Genomic DNA, 19596 nt, shown 5'->3' on the forward strand with positions numbered 1-19596 from the left:
GATTTATATATATATATATATATATATATATATATATATCAAGCGGATACATTCTTGGTAAGCAAAGAAGGTTCACGGGAGATTTTCACCTATAATTAAAGCAAGCAAGCAATGCGTAACTGCTACATCCTTACTTAGAATCGTCAGTATTGCGCCTGAGGCGAAACTCAAAGAAGTCTAGAACCCGAGACCTCGTGATACTAGTTTAAACATGTAATCGTAAGCCCTTAAACGACTGACTGATTCTCACTTAGGCGGGATATAGCACTACTCATCCCTAAATCTCGGAAGCTACTGACTGCTTGATCGAGAAAAGACTTTTCAAGAGGAGGTTTCACTTGCCTTGTAATATTCTTCTTCCTCAGATGTAGTTGTGGGCTAAAGGTGGTTTGAAGAATCTTGGGAATTTCAACGGAAGTTCCAATCTGTGTGAAATCAATCCTGTCTAGTTTCCAGTCAGTCGCATTGCTGAGCAGCTGTTATTGCCCAACTAGCCAGGAGGTCACGGGGTCGAGACCCCGTGGGGTTTCGTGATGCACACACTATCGTTGATCCCTATTAAGAATAGGGGCTTTTCCGCTCTTCAGGGTAGATTGGTCTTAATTACAGAAAGAAATCTCTAGTGAAAATCCTGAAATTTTCCCATGTAAATATCATTTAATGTGTTCTATGTGATGCATAGACAGGCTGCAACGAGTGTTTTGTAGAAACGTGTAGTTGTATTGAGTAGTTGTATTTCGAACATTTTCAAAGTCCTGTGTACTCCATGGTGCGCTGAGGGATGCATCAGGTGTAAGCAGTGCGTTTGAGGATGTGAAAATTTTGTGAAGAGTATGAAGGCCCCAGGTGTTCATTGGAGATTTCACATAATAAAATAACTGAGAACCTACATTGCATGATCTCTTCCTCTCTGAAGCTGTTTAACATGAACTAAAGTGAGCTTCTTCGACGCAAACAAAAACTGTGGTAGCACAGGTGGGTGACAGCTTTAACGGCAATGTTGTGGGTGAAAAAAGCTATAGTTGTTAGTCCAGCAATCGATATAGCACACATCTTTGTTCCGTAAGATCGATTAAAACGTTAACCACGAAACATATTTGCAGGATACATCTACATGTCATAAAACGAAAGGTACAAAAAATTGTAGTCTTTGGTGCAATAATTAAGATTCAATCTCGCAAGATTAAAGGTTGTGCGTACACGTTTGTAATTTGAAGCCAGAATTTAATTTCAATTGAATTTTGTCATTAACACCTGAGGTTTAACCTCTAATAACTCACCTTATAACGCAGTATATTTAGTTTAGTATGTAGCTTGTTAGGTTTCCCTGCTCGAGAAAAATTTCCGTTTTAATGCCATAATGCAACAAGACGCACAAGAAACACTATTAGTAGACTTAAGGGACACTTGGGAGACTATTCGCATGTACATTCATGAAGTAATAAGTTAGGGTAAAGTGCCTCTAAGGAATGGATCTCAGCTCAAAACCTTTCTGTTTAAATTTAACAGCAGAACTATAGAAGTCCTAAACCGGCGATGCAAACATTTTGTGCACTAAAATAAGGGCGGATTTGCCTGCTTTCTGATACCAACTTTTAACACGTATCGTAAAACAAAATGAACGTGAAACCAGCTCTGTCGTATTCATCCGCGACAAATAAATGCACTCGGGTAAAATGGGTGCTGGCATGAGTCCAGCTCTAGAGTATACTGCAATATTACAAATGCCAGCGTGGGATTTTATTCACGGTCATTCCAATCTGGGCCGACTAGCTGAAGATAAGTGTTAAAGAGCAACATTTGATTGGCTGAAATTGATAATGACCAAACTTACCTATCTACAGATGAGCGTTTAAGCTTCGAGTAGTACTTATTTCTCAGATCATTCCTAGGTGCCATTTAGCCACGTATATCGTCTTCCGTTTTGGTAACGTCAATGAGTGCTAATGCATGCTTTAATATACGTTTCATTGTTCGACCTAAATGAATCTAGGCCGAAGATAACAGTAGGACCGCAGATCTTTATCACAGCCAGAGTGCATTTACCCCACTCCTAATTACATTGCACGCGTTCCGGCGGGTGATTCGAAGGTCAAGGAATTAGGTTATCCTATAGATTGCTGATGAGATTGAGATGATGCTCAAACGAAAAAATCGTTTCTCTCAACTTTTTTAAGCGTGAAGTGAATTCTGCACTGGGATATGATTTCATTTTAAACAAAACCCCTTGGCCATATATTTATAAAGGTTTCAGCTGACCAGGCGGTTTGTAGAGTTCATTCCTAGAGTAATAAACCCACAAGCATCTAACCACACACACACACATCACAAATATTACTTACTACAGGCGGCCATGAGAAATCAGGTCAAACCTTATGATAGTAAATTTCTTCTCTAAGGCAATGCGGTTGAAGATTCAGAGATACGTTCAAAGAGACCCATAATATAGTTCTTTAGATTTTCCACTCAAAGCAGAATAAAACTCCATGTTTTCATTACCAATCGCACGGATGATCAGAACCTGACCTGGCCTTCTATCACCAGATATGTCTGCCGTCCACATCAACCATTTGTTCCTCATAACTCACTCAAAAGTTGTCTTTCGTTCGTTTGGTTTTATTTTCTAGCATTCATATACCGATTCGTCTGTTGCATGACAAGACTGAGATAAGCGGGTGAATTTGGATCACTCGTAGTACACTGGATTCGTTACTGTCTAATCGGATATATGTGTCCACAGCTCCGTTGCGCTGAAAAAATCACTCACCTTTGTTGTGACCATTCTGCCCACCCAAACTCTTAGTTACAGCAATGGGAACTTTTCCTTCCCATATCAGATTTTGGAAGTAGGGCATTTCTTCCGGGAATTGCGCTGAAACCACCGACATCCACCACATTTTAGCTCAACCGATGATTAGATGAACAAAAATTTGTTTTGCTTGCTACCTATATCCCCGTGGACCCTAAATGTATTCTGCCGTGTTTGCAATGCTTTGATATCTATGTTTGCATAGACAAACTTTGCGATTCAGTAGCAACGACAGTTTTTTGTGCGGTTGAATGTTTCCTTACCAGAAGGGCTGTTTTTTGAATTTTTTAGTACATGCTACAGAGAAATTATTAAATTTTGTACGACGGTTAAAAGAAATTGTCATAACCTTTGGAGCTACTTTCAATTAGGTTATGACAGGTGATTGCAGATAAAAGTTATTTAAGCAATTTTCATAAAACAAAATCCAGACAAGAAATGATGGTTTCAGCTGTGAACTTATGATGTATCCTGTGAACTGGGGTGAGGCAAAACTCCACTTTGACCAGCCGAAATAGTCACTTAGGAGTGTAAACCATTGTTATGCACCAGTTACCAATTAGAACCCCAAATGAGATAGATGGACGAGTTTTTCAGGCGCAATGTCAGTTCACATGTGCTCTGTTTGCCTTGAGAAGGAAGAATCGAAAGGAATGAGGTAATCGCTTTTGTATATGCTACTGAGAACGTTTCGTAGTAAGGCAGTGATACACAATTGTTCGGCCGAAGACTACTCCTCCGGCTTTGTTTCATCATTTACGAGATTTTTCTCTCAAATTCGGATTTCTTTAACTCATTTGCTTGCTGTGCAAGTGACATCCGAAGCTAAAAACCGCCCGGGAAACAAACGACAAACTGAAAGCTCTGGTGTATCAACATTTACGAGTGGTCTATCAAAAAAGCACGAAATATTTGCACACTTAGGGTCCACCTTACTCAAGTATGGGATCCTCCGTCAAAAAGTAGCTTAATCGCTGGCTAGCTTACATTCACTGCTTGGACCAATGCTGGTTCGAACACAGTGGATAAGGCACTCTGGTACCGGACTTCCAGGAGGCGTGGTATCTGGATAATTGCAAAATAATGGGATGACTATTCGGCTACAGCGTTCATGTGTATTTCATGAAACCAAAGTTAAGTTGATCAGTGGCTAAACAATCCTTTGACCCTGTGGGTGCTTCTGCACTGTCCACTCACGTCATCCGCATCGCTCCCATGCACAATATAAACGAACCGGCCTGATTAAGTTCATATTAGCATGAATTTTACTCTATGCGTTTACAAAATGGTTAAATCAGAGAGTGATGTAATGTTCAGATTAAATGAGACATTTATGGAGGCTAATCAGATTTGACATTCATCACAGAAAGGGATCATAAACACGTTTTAATATAAGCATTCTGTAAGGAATTTATACGTGTAATATAATGAGTGCAAAGTTTATCAAATATAGCAAGTTCATTATGCGGTGAGCTCGTAAATTTGCCGTACATATTTGTCCCATCTTTTGTTTCCGTAAAGATAATTTGGTCATGATTATTCAGATATCATTTCCAAGTCGAGTTGACTTTTCCGTGCCCACTGTGATGTTTTGTCGCAAGCAGTAAGCCAAAGAAATACTTAATGATCACAAATGAAGAATATAAAACTATTGGATCATTTATAAAGGAGACCCTGGATGAGTGTAAGAAATTCAGAATTGTATATTCTTACCTGTGATAAAAATTGAAATAAGTACAAAAATGTGGTAGCTGACCGCTACTGTTAACAAAATTGTGTTAATCTGATAAACAAGTTACCAGAATTTAAAAATAGAATGTGGTTCAATGCATGTGAGTGAATAAGATTTATTACCACAAAATGGATCGCCATATCAGAAGAATATGTTGCACAGTTGTAGGTTTCACTGCTGAAGGACCTGAATACTAATTACGATGAATAACACTCACATATTGCTAGACGTATCGTTTGATGGTCAGCAGTTGAAATTCGCCTGCCGGAACGACCAGCTACAGAGAAGAATGGAAGCGGAACGGGAATATAATATTACATTTTCCTCGTATAGTAGGGTTACTGGTGCGAAATTTTATCATAGTCAGTTTGGAATCCTGTATCTGATTTTTTGACCCGGTTCCGATCTCTAATGTGATTGATGGTCCACAACGGGGTAACCTGCTCTGAATGAACTAATTATAAACCACTTAGATTTCGGAAAAGAAGTGTTTTTCACACATATCGGCTGAGAATCACACTTTATTTTAACATGTACGACGAAAATTGCGGTTTCTAATTTTGAGGAACAACAAAAGAAATCATCCTTTACAGTTTTTCATTAGTTGAAAACAAATTTGCAAGTCCGTTCTATCAAAAATTCATAAATGATTGCCAGTCATTTTTCTCCTCTATTTGGTCGTGTGAATGCTCACATAACAAACCTATATTATTCATTTTACAGTCTTCATATCAATGAGGAGAGTAAATTTTTTTATCACAATGATTTTGTACTTAAATTTTACTTATACACATGTATGTTTGTGTGATGGTTTCTTTGTATTGTCTCACTAATTACTGATTATTTTACTTTCAGCAATAACTCATGGACTAAGGAGAAGAACCTTTCCACTGCGGTGACTAACACAGTTTACCTAACCCATACTATCCGTTGATTGATTTTGAATGATCGCTTCACTCTTGTGGATGATACTCGGGTGCACAGATAAAACACCAGGTTTCATTTCATCACTGACCTTTTACGAATCTAAAGGAATAGGAAATTGTAGGTTCATGCGTGCAAAAAATATCCTACAGGTGTAGCCGTTGAAAACCAAGAAACCCCGCTGTTGGCAAACTTCTGGAAAATCCTCAGTACGGGAGGGATACAGTGCTTTGAGACACTCGCTGTGGAGATACTTTATTATAACTGGTTCACGCAATTTTAATGACATGTCTTGCACATGAGCATAAAAACATTTTCTATTTCAAGCAATCTCTACTTAGCGTTTTTCTCCATCATTTCATGCCTACATTTTTTATTTAACGTCCAGTTTATACCCACAAATTTGTGATAAATCATGAAGTTTCACATCCTTGTATAAAAGCCCTCGGAATAAGCTGATTGTTCTTTATCTTAGAGGTATCATTTGTTTGTTCTCCAACTGCGACTTATTTTATAAGCATCTTTATCATTCCCACCTTACTGTTTGGCTTCATGGTGAGTAGACCTGTCAATTTGAAGACGCATATCCTCACAAAACAACCAGGAGCTATCAAACTTTAATGGTATATGGCACAAATTAACATAACATTTCCAGAAAGGTTTGCGTTTTGTGAACCCAACCAAAGCTAACGCAAATAATTAGGATTTCTATTAAAGAATGGAGTATTAAAAGCAGCCTGCCATCTCCGTACGGTGCATGCTAACGCAAGCATCAATGAGTTTTTGTTATTGTTCATATCCATAAAATTTATAATTGTGCTTTTGATGAACAGAGGATGGACGTAGTTCCCTTATTATCTACCTGTAATTTGTACCAGGAGATAAATTCTATTCAGAACGCAGGTACACGCTGCTATAGAATGATAGGCATCAAACTACCGGATTAGAATCTTCATTTCGAGTACCTTTCTGAGTGGCGATCAACATCTTGTTCATAACTCAAAAGCCATTGGAACCTGGCAGAATGAAAAGCGCTTTCAATAAAATAAATTCCGCAAGACGTATAGTGTTTCAGCCTAACAATTTAAGTTTTGCGCTAATGTAAGTCTAAAATTCTGGTTTTTCCTACATAAAATACCTTAAATTAATACTTATTATACTGCATCTTCAGTGAAAGTTCTCGGAATATGGTATACTTGATATTTGAAAATTAGTCGTACACATGCACCTTCGGCACGTGGGAGCATGCGAGATTGTGACAGTCTGTGTCAGCGTCCATTCAAACGATTCAAGCTACACTATATGGATCACAATTGCCAATAGCCTGAATGTAAACCTTTGCGGCATCTTACTCACTAGTTTTAGGCTACGTTGAACACTACATCATGAATTCGGAAAGTTTCCAAATCACAACTCATTCAAAAATAAATCCCTCGACATTACCGAGTTTGTCGACTACGTGTCAGTTGGATACACCCAACTGCCAGGTACATGTATTCGTTTTCAGATCATCAAGTTCGAGTAGTGGCATGCAATCAACATTTGTGTAAGGTATACTAAACCTGCCTTGTTCTCAAACAAACCATCACCATGATCTCCACCCATTGATCAAAAACGCTGAACGTTCAAACATTCGTACTGAAAAACACCAATGAAGTTTGTTTATGAAAAAGGTGTACACACACGGTCGGAACTACTAGTGATGGTTACAAACTACGAAAGTGTATTTACCTCACCCGGTTTTGGAGAAGAATATTCGGTTGTCCAGAATGTGCTGCCATGTATATATTGGTTTAAGCTGCTGCCCTCAGAAAAACTCTGGGATATTCTCCTAATCAATCCATCTTCAAAGTTTTGTGAAAGAGAACTCGCGGCTCATGACCTGCTTTCCCGTCCACGCCATGTTTTACATAATGTTGTGCAGATTAACAATTGGATAATTGCAACTGTCCAGGACTAAGTTCTACCCTGGCTCCCAAAACCAAGCTTTTTGATCCCCATTCGCAGACGGACAACTTGCAGCCCCGCAGACGATGTTTTACAACTTTCTTAAAAAATGCAATACCAGGTGCTTGATCATTTCGAGGGAGAAATCTGCTGTGAACAGGTACATGAACCATGTTTCACCATCGCGTCAAATGCTTTTAAACCATTAAAGCATTTCCTTGTGTAAACATTTATTGTATGGTCCAGTTTGATCCATTTACTCCTTTTTGGAAACTTTCAGCAAAGTAGCACATCGCTGTTTTTCAAATATTCTAGCTAAAATAGGAATAAACTTGGCCTCGGACTGCAAGGAAGTGCAAGGCGCAAGTTGATAGTTGCGCATATGTTGCCTGACTCTATGATTGTTTGTTATCCACAATTAAACACCACGTGAAATTTTACGGCGTCATTTTAGGTGGAAATTTTAAACAAAACATACAAGACCCAAATAGCGAACCATGTAATGCCTTTATGAAAAATGATGAGTTTGCATGAATGACACTCACCTAAAAATGTGTAAAATTAAATGTTATAATGTTCCAGAAGACGGGCTTTTCGAAATGTGCATTTTCTGTAGCCCTTATGGTATTCGAGCCAAACAATTACTATTATTATCATGGTTCTCATTGGAAAACATTTTTTAAGTCTCCAGAATTTACATTCTACCAGGACTCCTGTGTATTCTTTAGGAATTTCGTCATTTTACTTTTATTTCAGCTTTAAAACCACGTCACTGTTGAGTACGCAGTTGCTTACGCCGAACGTCGTTGAACGCTGAATAAACAGGACCGTGAACCATGAAAGAAAAGTGTATTTTGTTCCCCGATATTGACTCCCGGTGAAAATATGTGTATATCTTTTTTCATAAGAAGTGCCTACACAGAAAACATCACCTGTGTCGTTCCTTCTGTTGGTGCCTTCATTTTGTTCTTCCGGGGACTGTCCGGTTAATTAAGCTTGCGGTAAAAATTTCACCTTGACCAATTAACATTACTGGGTACACCGCTGTTGCTATACTCAAAATAATTTCCTAATACACCATGCTATGTGAAACGAGAAAAGAGCTTGGAACCTCTCTATTTCGGTTATTCTCCTTCAGTATTTTGTTTTTGAGGGATGCAATAAATCCTGAGTCTAAGCTTGAAAAGGACTGGTATCTGAATACTTCATGAGGTAGCCTAAGCCACGGTGACACACTAAAGGTAATATAGCCTATCTAGTTTTCAGCAGTCGAAACCTGGCTGAACACCCCGATTAAAACATCCACACAAGGGTCCTAGTTACCCCAGAATGACTGGCTCTCACCAGCATGCTGCACATCATGACTTGATTCAGCTTGAAGAATGCAATCCAATCCAATTTTGGAAAATACTCGTCCTGGAAATCATTTTGCAAAATGACCTGGAGCTATGTGGCTGTATGTAGACCGGTTCCAGAGAGATTTTCTTTCATAAATTCGTCATGCTAGCAAACTGTATATGGTTTTACAGGTAAGGTACATATTCCTATCCATGCTCAATTTTTCGTTCGCCAAATCTGCAAATGGATTTTTGACGAACTAAGACATTCGACTCCTATACCTCCGAGAACACCGTTCCCTGAAGCTATAATTCACAAATGTTTCTAAAACAGGCCTTATTATCAACTGAACATTGGAAAAGTGTATCCCAGTTTGGAGCCGACTGAGTGCAGATTTTGAAAGCATAACATCATCCAGGCAAACCAAACTGATCGCAGCAATACGTGAAGTAATCAAACACAATAAGGTTGTATTTAATATAGATTCCTTAGACCAATAAATGAAACCATGGACCTCACTTACTGGCCTAAAAACTAAAATGAGATTTTTGGCCGTGCCGTATTAACCGTTGACATCGAAAACATCCCAGCTGTTTGAGTTATGGCTTTATGATTCCTCGATAAATGCTACCAAGGTAAGACTTCTAATCGGAAAAAGGTGTTCGAAAGAGAAAAAAAAGTTAGCTCGGTCATTCTTTATCGTAGTAGTCTGACTTCATCAGTCTACCACTATGCGACGGTTGATAAACACGTGGATCAACCAGTTTCAGTGTTAGTTCGCCTTATCAGGATGAAAATGGCAAATTTTTCTGAAGGATCAAATCCCATCTAATTGTACCAGTAAAAGCGAGGCATTGAATTGCATGGGGGTTGTATCAGTTCCGATAAAACTGGTCGGTTGATGATAGAATGTTACGATGTACACAAAGTTCGATACACTAGGCATGAAATTATTGCGAACTGGTGTAACAAGTTTCGTGCACGAGAAAAAAATGGTGTTCTGCTGTGTCGGGCTTTCGTTGCGTTAGACACCTCAAAGTGATCCCAGCAGACAGCTTGAATGCAAATAGCTCACCGGCTTTCACGGAAACATCTGGCACACACACGTGTCATTTACAGCAACACCAGTGTACACTGACAGGAGGTTTACCATGTCAGTTTAAGACGAAGATGCGAAGACACCATTTAAGCTGTTCGCAAAGAGGGAAACTTGCACATTTACAAACATAAACTCATGAAAGTGGACAGACACTGACAGCACGAACCCTAGTGACGTCGGTTAACAGACATACTTCGTGATGTATCCGGGTAACCAGATAGAAGTTAACGACGTTCGCAAGCTGAGAGGAGAGATAAAGCTTACCGATTCATGTTGTCAGTGAATCATTTATTGGAGACGACTTCTGTAGAAAACCTGAGGATGCAGTTTAGTGCTATCTACTACTTTTTGGACTACGATGTCAAGATGCTTATTTGACCTTGAGTCCAAGTTGAAAGCACAAAATCTGGTTGCGTTGTTCATTTCATAAACCGGCGAGCTTTGCGGCTATCGGACCTCATCTTATCATGCTTTCTTGTTTTTATCAAACAGGTTTAATGGTATTAACATCAATGCGAGTATAAACTGAAACCCTGCGGAATAATGAAATCGATTAAAAGAAAAATCAATATCTCCATGAGTGGCGAAATTTGAAGTGATAGTTGAACGCGAAGAAACAATGAAATACATTTCGTGAAAGTTCAGATTTAATCAGCTTCAGAGGATTTTCGTTAAGTAGGAGGTACTAGCTAAGCTTCTTTATCATTCTTGCTGCTTTTTAGGTGAAATGTCTCGATTATGCAGCCGGCGAACATGTTTTAACTTTGCTATCAACGATGCTTTCTGACTTTTATTTCTCCCAAGAATAAAGCTAAGGAGGCTTTATTTGTTTTCTTCACAATCCAGTGCCATGGAACCACACCTGTAAATGGGTTGGCCGCTGAGAACAGACAGTGACTTGAAATGGACACCGGCATTTTTAAGCCTATGTGAGTCGATAGCTTCACAACGTTTTCTCAATGAATAGAATCACTCATTTGACCAGAATTGGCGGGTTGATAATTTTTAAGAAACATAAAGTTTTAATGTGAAGTAAACCTGTACGTATCCACTGGCCGAATTCGGCTATTTTCTGTGCGCGGAGTGAATACTTATCTACAGATAGTTTGTATGGTTTTGTCAAGATTTGGTTGCAAGTAGATGTCAACTCCACAGTGGAATCTAATTTTCAACGCACCTAATCCGTATAATTCTCACGATGTACGGACTGGCAGTTAGCAGGTAGTGCGGTTCTTCATCCAAAGGTTCCCACAAGCTTCCAGTGATATCAAACGCGGTGAAAACAAATCAAACATGTTTATTTGATTAGGTGCTTTGAAACTTCCAGTATTCGAATGAACCACGGCCAAAAGTGAAATCGACTCAGTGTCGGAAGGAGTTTTTAACAACCTATGGAGTACTTCTTGGCATGAAGTGTATCACATAGATGAAATGTCTACGAAATCATCAAGTGCAAGTTGATAGCGTTTGCTCCGGTTTCTAACTTGTGTCGATATATGGCAGATCATACTTCTGAAAGATACACTTTGGTCACTTTGTATACCTACTTAGATTCGAGTATACGGAAAATAATTCAGGTTTCTGGCACACATTTTCAGAACATGCCACGGTTAATCTCAGTATCAGGTAACTCCTTAGCCTAGTGAAACTTAAACCAAATGCACAGGTACAACCAAACTGGGGCAGTAATTTAATACAATTTACTACAGGTTTTGTGTGCTTCACCCAAGTGTGTTTACTTTCAGAGTATGCAGTTTCAAACAATTCCACAAGCACGAATTCGATTTGTTCTGCAATTTTTGTACGTTTCCGATCAGTGTAGAAATTTACCTTGCCTGTGCTGTCCTGAGAGCGATTTTTTTGGTTGGAAAATACTAGTGGTTCTCAGGCTGTCAGCAGTGTACTACCCAAGAGGAAACCCTCATCTGGTATCACATAATAGGTTAGTCTATTTGTTACAATCAAGGATCAAACAATTCAAAATAATGATCAATGTTCTTAACCAGAGCAGTGTTTCATCTTCTTCATTGATGCGTATCTCAAACGTTCTATCCACAGTTTCGCTAGATTTTGCACATTTTATTTGAAAAACATAGTGTTGATTTGTCAATGTATTCCAACACCGTGAACTCTTATATTGGGCCTTAATTAAAAATTAAATTTAAAAATAAAAAATTATCCAGAAAATTAATAAATATGGTGCCTATATGGGGTAAGTCGAACTCCAGCTACATAAAGTAAGGCGATTTCCTGTGTGATTAAATTACGTTTGTGTTACCTTACAAGGATTATGTACTACTGAACATCTAGTTACTTGGATAATTCATAAGGTGTTAAATGTCGATCACTACTAACTGTGCGAAAGTCCGCTCTTATGGGTAATATACAGCCCATTTTCCAGGGAGTGTGCATTTTCAACCGACGCCTTAAACTATCATAGTAGTGTCAACAGGCTCAAAGTTACTCCATTTATCCAGTTTCCTTGAAGTCGACCAAGAAATGTTGCCTGGTGCTAGCACCTATCAGGCTTCATCGGCGTCCAATGGCCTATATAACCTGCCACTGTTTTTAGGCGATCGAGACACGTGCGTGTCGTAATCCTAACGAAACTCGGACATACCGGCAAAATTTGTATAGCCTAGGCGAATCACTCAAATACCACAAATACCTATGTACCCCTAATCCACACAAAACTCCAGGAATTACCACGTACTGACTCATCTTAGGAGAACTGTCTGTTCGTTATACGTAATTGTGTCGATAGTCCCGTAGCTTACATTCCGAGGTATTGAAATCAACGAGTACAACTGCAATGGAGAGCGTTTTCCCCAATGGAATGGACTGCTTACTTTAGTGAACTACACACAAACCCGCTTCGTGGGTAAAGCTTAGACGCCAAACAACGCAAGTTATATCAGGTAAGCAAGAGGACAATTAACGTTGTCAAACTCTTAGTTTTGTTGAACACTGTCAAAGTGTTTACAGAATTCAGGACCGAAATCTTTCAAAGTGAAAACTTGAGAGTTCATTAAGGAAACAATATAATATCTCTGGATGGGTTTTACTGGGTTTACCAGGATTCCCTTTATAATGCACATATATAACATGCCTAGTTAGAGACACGTTTGTGGTCATGGGAACATCTCTAAACATTACAAAGTGTATTCATTCCATGCTGAGCGGAAAGCAGAGGACTTGTAATTCTCAAAGTTTTAGCATCCCGCGTGATATTGAACCGCAAGTCAGCGGGAGTTGACTTGACTTAGCGGCAATAGACCTAAAAAAACTCTATTGTTCCTTGTTATTCGCCATCAAGAGCACTATTCTCTTGTCCGACATTAGGCATTTCAAAGCGCAAACTGGGTTTGCGATTTTAAGGGAAAACTGTTGGCGGGATTTTGAAATACGTTAATCTTCCAACTGGCAGCAAGTACATTATTGGAATCCTGGCAAACCTACAAGTTGTTTTGGAATGTGCACACAAATTAATTCCTTCAGCAATACAAATGGACTATATCCTGTTCAGTAAATCGAACGTTTACAATATGGGATAATATGCTCAAAATCCCCTCAAAGAACTCCATCCAGAACCGAAATTATTTACGCGTTCTAAGCTGATAAACATACCTCGGATACACATCTACTACTTGTCAATATTTGCACAACTGTTTACCCTGCGCGAAGTTTGTTTATCATAGGTGGTTTTCTCAGAGCGTGTAGTGAAGAGCGTGGCAAATCTTACTGCCAATCTACATGTGCTGGAAATGGTTTTGGTGGTTAAACAGTCGTATTTATTAAATCAAACAAATAGCGCGATGGTTCCCTATTTAATAATGTGTGCCAACGTTTGGAACTAACAAAAATAAGAAAAGTGAACAGATGATAGGATCTTGCTATGGATTACCAGTAGTGCAAGCTTTTAGATTTAAAGGCATGATTGATTTATCCCCAGTACTCCAGCAATGTTGTTGGTTGATCTAACGGTACTTAATTAACACCTTATCAACCGCTGTGTGTCTAACAAAAGGCTAGACTAAATTGATGTTTAAGGGGCATTCGCCAATTTGAAAGCCAACGTTTAGCTGTCCATCAAAAATGGTTGGATCAAAATGTAGCAAACACGAATGGAGACAAAAATAACGTTGGAGTGATCTGAAAATGTAGGCATCATGATGGAGCTCTCCTTGGTCGACTGTGGAGCGGGAACTCAAATTAAATCACGCCGATCAAAACCACTTTTGCAGCCACTCCAACCGAATTGCCGTCCTAAAGATAGACATTTGTTGGCAAAAAATTAAGTTAAATTGACAGATGAACACGCGGGCCTTGTCTTACTGAATGGTCCAAAGCTTGTGCAGTAACATGGTTCCCTAGGAGATTTCGGAGGAAATCAAGCAACTGAAATCAAGTAACTGTCTAATATGACAGTTATGATTAATGTGCAAACTAAAAGTCGCCAAATAAACCGTTCACTGATGACAAGCTTGCACACAGCGCATGGACGAACACTTCGCTTCACGGTAATCAAATAAAACCAAAATCAAAGTTACTCCAGGTAAAATCAAATTGGCAACTTGGCTTAATGCAAAACAGTTAGTTGCGGCTTAAAGTGGCATTCTATATGCAACATCCTTCGAACAGCGCACCTTTCAGCACAGAGTTCCTGTGTAATCTGAAAGGCGATGTCAGGTCATAAAAAGCATAACGTCTCTCAGTTATTATTTGCGTTTGTTGTTCTGCAAAACAAACCCACTTTCAAAGATAACTAAGGGCACTGTACAACAGTTTTGCATTTGCGAATCGTGAGTTCTTTAAGTGCATGTAGTTCACAGTGTGCAGCGGTGACCTTAGCTGAATGTCAAGGTCTTTGATATGGCATCTTCACACCCTCATACGGATGTGCGATGTGCGTTCCGCGTCATTGGGAAGGAAGAGGTATGTGTGGGTTGTTGCCATTCAGCATATTTTGGCCTTCACTGGATAGTCAACTTCGCCAAAGAGTTTGATATGCTAATATTCTAGAGTATTCGTGTGATAACCTGTAGGTACTGTCGACCTTGGAATTAAAGCCGGTGGTGATTAAGTTACCTTTTGTTTCCCACTATTGGAAATTTATGCACAGTGAAGGCTATCACCTACGTAAAGATTATTCGTAGTATGTTTTTTTAGAAGTAGTGACATCAAACCCCCCATAACTCTTTCCGAGTAAATGTTTAGAACCTCAGCTAAATTTCTTTCCGGGAAGCAATAAATCCAGTGATAAAAACTCATTTAGAGAAAAGGTCGTGGGACGTTAGCGTAAAGCGAACTAGCATTGTTACCAAAGTTTTGAGGATCAGTTTTCATTTACAGCCAGTCTTGTGACAACCGATGAGTGGTTAACGGCTGATAGCAAGTCGTCCCGTGTGTAAAATTCTGGAGCTTGTTAATCCAAGGACCCCTACTCTTTTCAGCGAGGAAAATACTGCCGGGTTCTTAGGATGTCAACAACATTCACCATGAAGCTTTCATGAAACTATCCGTTTCTTATTGTGTTATGGTTTGTTTGCCATGATAAACAAATGTGGGCTGGATCCGTCATAGGCCTTGAATAATCAATAGCATTAGAGTGACACCCATTAGGCAGACCACGCCCTAAGTCAGTCATACTTGGGAATCGATCTCAGTGAACTGTCCATAAACTGGCGTGAGACAGAACAGTGCGATTGTTTATGCTACCAGTCAACCAATCAGATTTTCGGGGGAAGGTGGTCAAAAGGCTCATTATTTCTACGGGAGTCTATCAGCGCTCATATAATTGAAGGGGGACATATTTCACCGCATCGTCATTCATGGGAAAAAGAATCACCTTGACAGAGATCAACGCATGCCATTTTCAAACACGCACTTTTCTCTCTGAAGTTGCAGATAATATGCAGGCTCGGTGGGAAAATTTATAAGTCGGCTGTACGGATTCTATTCTAATTCTGTGGCCAGAAATGCACTATTAGTGCTGAGGTGCATGGAAGAACTGATTTGAGACCTCCGGTTCCACTCAACACTCGAAATAAGTGAACCAGTACAAGTTTCTTTCTACCCTTATACTTTGAGTGATAGTTCAGCTACGCATTTGGGCGCTTTATGGAATTAAATAACAACCTGAGGAAAGAGGCATCCAAAACATATAATTTCCAAAATGCGAGTGAAGTTTTGGGATTTCGGGTCACACAAGAGACACGTGAAATTAAATAATCGGACGGTCGGCATGCTTTATCAAGTGAGGTGTTACTTTCGGCAACCAAGTCACTTTAGTAAACAATTCTATCACCAATGAGTGGGCCGCAGTTTCAGCTTCTATAACACCTCAGGCAAACGGATTCGTCAGCAATGTAGGATCCGGCTATTAGGCGTATTTTATCATTCACAAAAAGAGCAGCTTTTTTGAATACCCACGCTTCAAGCAGGGACCATCAGATCCTCATTGAGTTTACATTAGTGTTTTCGATAAACTGCGCGACATATCTGACCAGATTTGCTCTCAAAATGATTTGAGCTCGCAGTGTTTGAGTTTGTCCAGATTGTAGGCGACACATCTGCATTGACCTGAATCGCATGATTAATAAGATAAATTTGGACAACAAATAGAGTTTACAGGGTTCTCGGCCTGCAAAACGGTTTTGAGTCACCCTGTTCTCATCCTTTAGCTGAAAAGCATAGCGCTTGGTAACTGATTTGTTTTCACAGTTTACACATGTTGACAGGGAGTAACCAGTGCCATACGGCTGCTAAATTCTTCAGAGGCAAGGAAATACAAAATAAAAATACAAAAGGAAATAAAAAAATTACAATTGAACGTTAGACATAGTTCTGATGAATAATATTTGGTTACAAACCAGGTTAAAACTCACGGTCGGCTCTGCGATCACCTATAATCAGAAGCTTGTGGTGAGTGACTAGGCATTAAACTGCTTGTGGCAAAGGGGTCGTATGCTGCGTGAGATTGATTTTTAGCCTGAAAATCAGCTGCAGAATTATTGGCTGCTATTCGTGTGATAGCTAAGATTGTCAAAACAATGAACAAATGCTCTTATGCAAAAACACTGTGAATAACACTCTGTAAAAGAACCCCGTGTGTCACTAGTTACACCTAAGTTACCGAACCCGACATTCAATAAAACACATGATTTGGAACTTTCAACTGCCGAAAGTAAGACTTTACTTAAGATCCAAAAACATCATCATATATCAATCGTTTTGCGATCTTAAAAATGTATTCCGCGTCACAAAAGCTAAATTATCCGTTGGCAACATTTGTAATACTCACCACAAAATACGTTTCAGAAATACAGTTCACCAGGTTTAGACGCAAACCCCTTGTTGTCTGCCAGTTCAATAAGGGGGGCTTTCAGAAATTATTTTAGGTACACCATGCGATGGATCTTGGCTCCAGATCTTCTGGGTTTATATCTATTTATTGACCAGATGAAAACAAGGGATGTTGCTAAATAGAGATATGAGTTGCTTGCAAAGAGTTTGAAGCTGCCAGAGCCTCATTGTAAAATCATCGCGAAACTGTTCAAAGAACCAAGTTTGATTATTGTTGTGGAGGTTTCGGAAGATGTTTTGTTCAAATTCACATCACTCTTGTTGGTACAGTTGTCCTTCTGTTCTGGCCTAAGTGTTCTGATGGGCTTAGAACAACAGTACTGAACTCGAGTTTCGCTCTTCTTAGGCCTTATCAGCAGTTCATATTCAACGGTCATACGTAATCTGAACTCTGGGCATCTGATATGGAAGAAGAGCTTGCAATCACCTCTCCACCATTGGATGCATCTGAATTTCCACGTCTGAACACTAGAATGTGGTTACGCTTTAGTGATGTGGTTGGTATGTCCGACTCATCACACGACTACCTATTGACCGTCCTGGCTTTAGCGATCGATTGACCCACTAATCAGGACTTCCCAGTCAGGTGGAGCCTCAGAGGCTTGAAACTCGCTGAACAGTTTTTGATTATTGTTGACGAGGTTGCACATGCTAACATCGCTTAAGAATGAACACATTCGTTTTATTAGGCGTGAAAATTCAGATTCATTAAACGTGCATCGGTAGAGTGGCGGTGCTTGCCGTGCATTTCTAAAGCCCCGGCACTGCCATTGGATATGTTCTGCTAATGAACCCTTAGAAGAGCTTCTTTTCCTTTTTGGTGAGGCCTCACCAGAATAAGTACATTGGGGGCAGGAGGATGGCTGTTCAAAAGAGAGCGGTGTGAGTATGAACCAAAATTGAATTGGCAAGCCTGTTATAGCTGAAGTCAATTCAGTCTGGGAGACGAAGCACCAAATGGCTGTGTGAAATGCCGATTTGCACCGGAATTATTTTTATTTTAGTTTCGTTATCCAACTTTGCGTCGTGGCACGTTCAACTGTATCTCGACAAGACTGAACGGCTAGATGTCTGCTCGCTGTGTTGGCTGACAGAATGGATGATAAGAGATGACGGAATTGTGTGCCGGGAATCTTGCAGATGTATATAAACGCATTTAGCAGGAGAAAGGGTGGATCGACCAACGAAATGCTGTCGGTAAACAAGCGACACTGAATGGTAACCTATAACTTGGCTACCAAATCAGGGATGGTTTGAGTCCGGCAGGTATTCGATTATATCATTCTTCGCCTGCCGGCTAACCGTGGATCATTAATTGTATTACATTACTGGTATCTAAATTTACAAAAATTTATGTGGGTCCGTTGTGATATTCCAACACAACCCTAAGTGCTCAAGTTCTCTGAAACCCCATGAAAAATATTATATGTTTATTTGAAGTGATGCATTCACATAGTTTTACAGAGGACTCCGTTGGTTCGTTACGTCCAAAGGATTAAAATAATTATAATATCTCCTGTTTGGTGACAAAACATCAGTGATGCAGGCAACATGATGACGAGATCATTTCACGGGAGATGGGGTTCAATTACTGAAATGAAGAAGTGGTCTTGCTGGTGTTCTCAGACAATGTTTGGGAACAAACGTGTTGTCCTGGTGTTTGTGGGTAAAATCTCCTACTACCCTAATACAAAAGAAACCGCAAAAGAAGTCAAGTTAAGGCACAAGGTTTCCTCTGACATTGTGTCACTTATGGAGGAAAATGGTGGTAACTCAGGTAGCGTAGATGGTCGTTGGCTTGTTTGCTGAGACGGACAATTTGTGTGCAGACGTTTCATCACTAATCGATGTGACATCATCATTGCGTTGTTAGGGCCGTGAAACCCAAAACCATCAACCCACTGCCATGGACCATTGTGCTGTCTAACGTCGCAGTAACGGTGTCACCCCGATTAACGCTGAAACGTTTGCAACTAAATTACCCAGCTCAACAAACAAGTCAGCGACCATCGTGTGTTGCTTTCTGATGGCTACGGATACCAGCAACTGACTACCGAGGAGATTCGGTCTGGAACCGTCGGCATCCTGCAGTCCATGCAATTGTACTGGTACCCAAATATCAAAGATAATGAATCCTAGTAAAACTTACTTCATTATGAGGAGTTTTGTCCCTCTTTCATTCGGCGTTTTAGTATCTGGTTCAGCGACGCACCTTACGTTACTGGATTGATGTAAATGTTATGGGAAGTTTTTCTAGTAGGATCAGCTTACTGATTATCTGTAAACACCATGTTGTAGGTCGTGCCATTTGGTTTGTTAGAAGTAATCAGCCTTTTTAACCTGCGCTTACGTACTAATTTCGGAAACAAATTACTAGGGAAA

The 19596-nt window shown here is 39.7% G+C and overlaps 1 protein-coding gene across 1 annotated transcript in view; it reads right to left on the reverse strand.

The window, feature by feature from the left end:
• The window catches only part of T265_09143 (hypothetical protein), a gene marked incomplete at both ends in the record, with an annotated part of 178442 nt that overhangs the window by 30557 nt on the left and 128289 nt on the right, over positions 1 to 19596 (reverse strand). The window contains one exon of the mRNA XM_009175145.1: positions 3797 to 3874. Within this exon, the coding sequence (XP_009173409.1) occupies positions 3797 to 3874 (78 nt within the window). The remainder of the gene's footprint in view (positions 1 to 3796; positions 3875 to 19596) is intronic.

The sequence above is a fragment of the Opisthorchis viverrini genome (genome assembly GCF_000715545.1).
Source record: "Opisthorchis viverrini unplaced genomic scaffold opera_v5_258, whole genome shotgun sequence".
Classification (NCBI taxonomy): Eukaryota; Metazoa; Platyhelminthes; class Trematoda; order Opisthorchiida; family Opisthorchiidae; genus Opisthorchis; species Opisthorchis viverrini.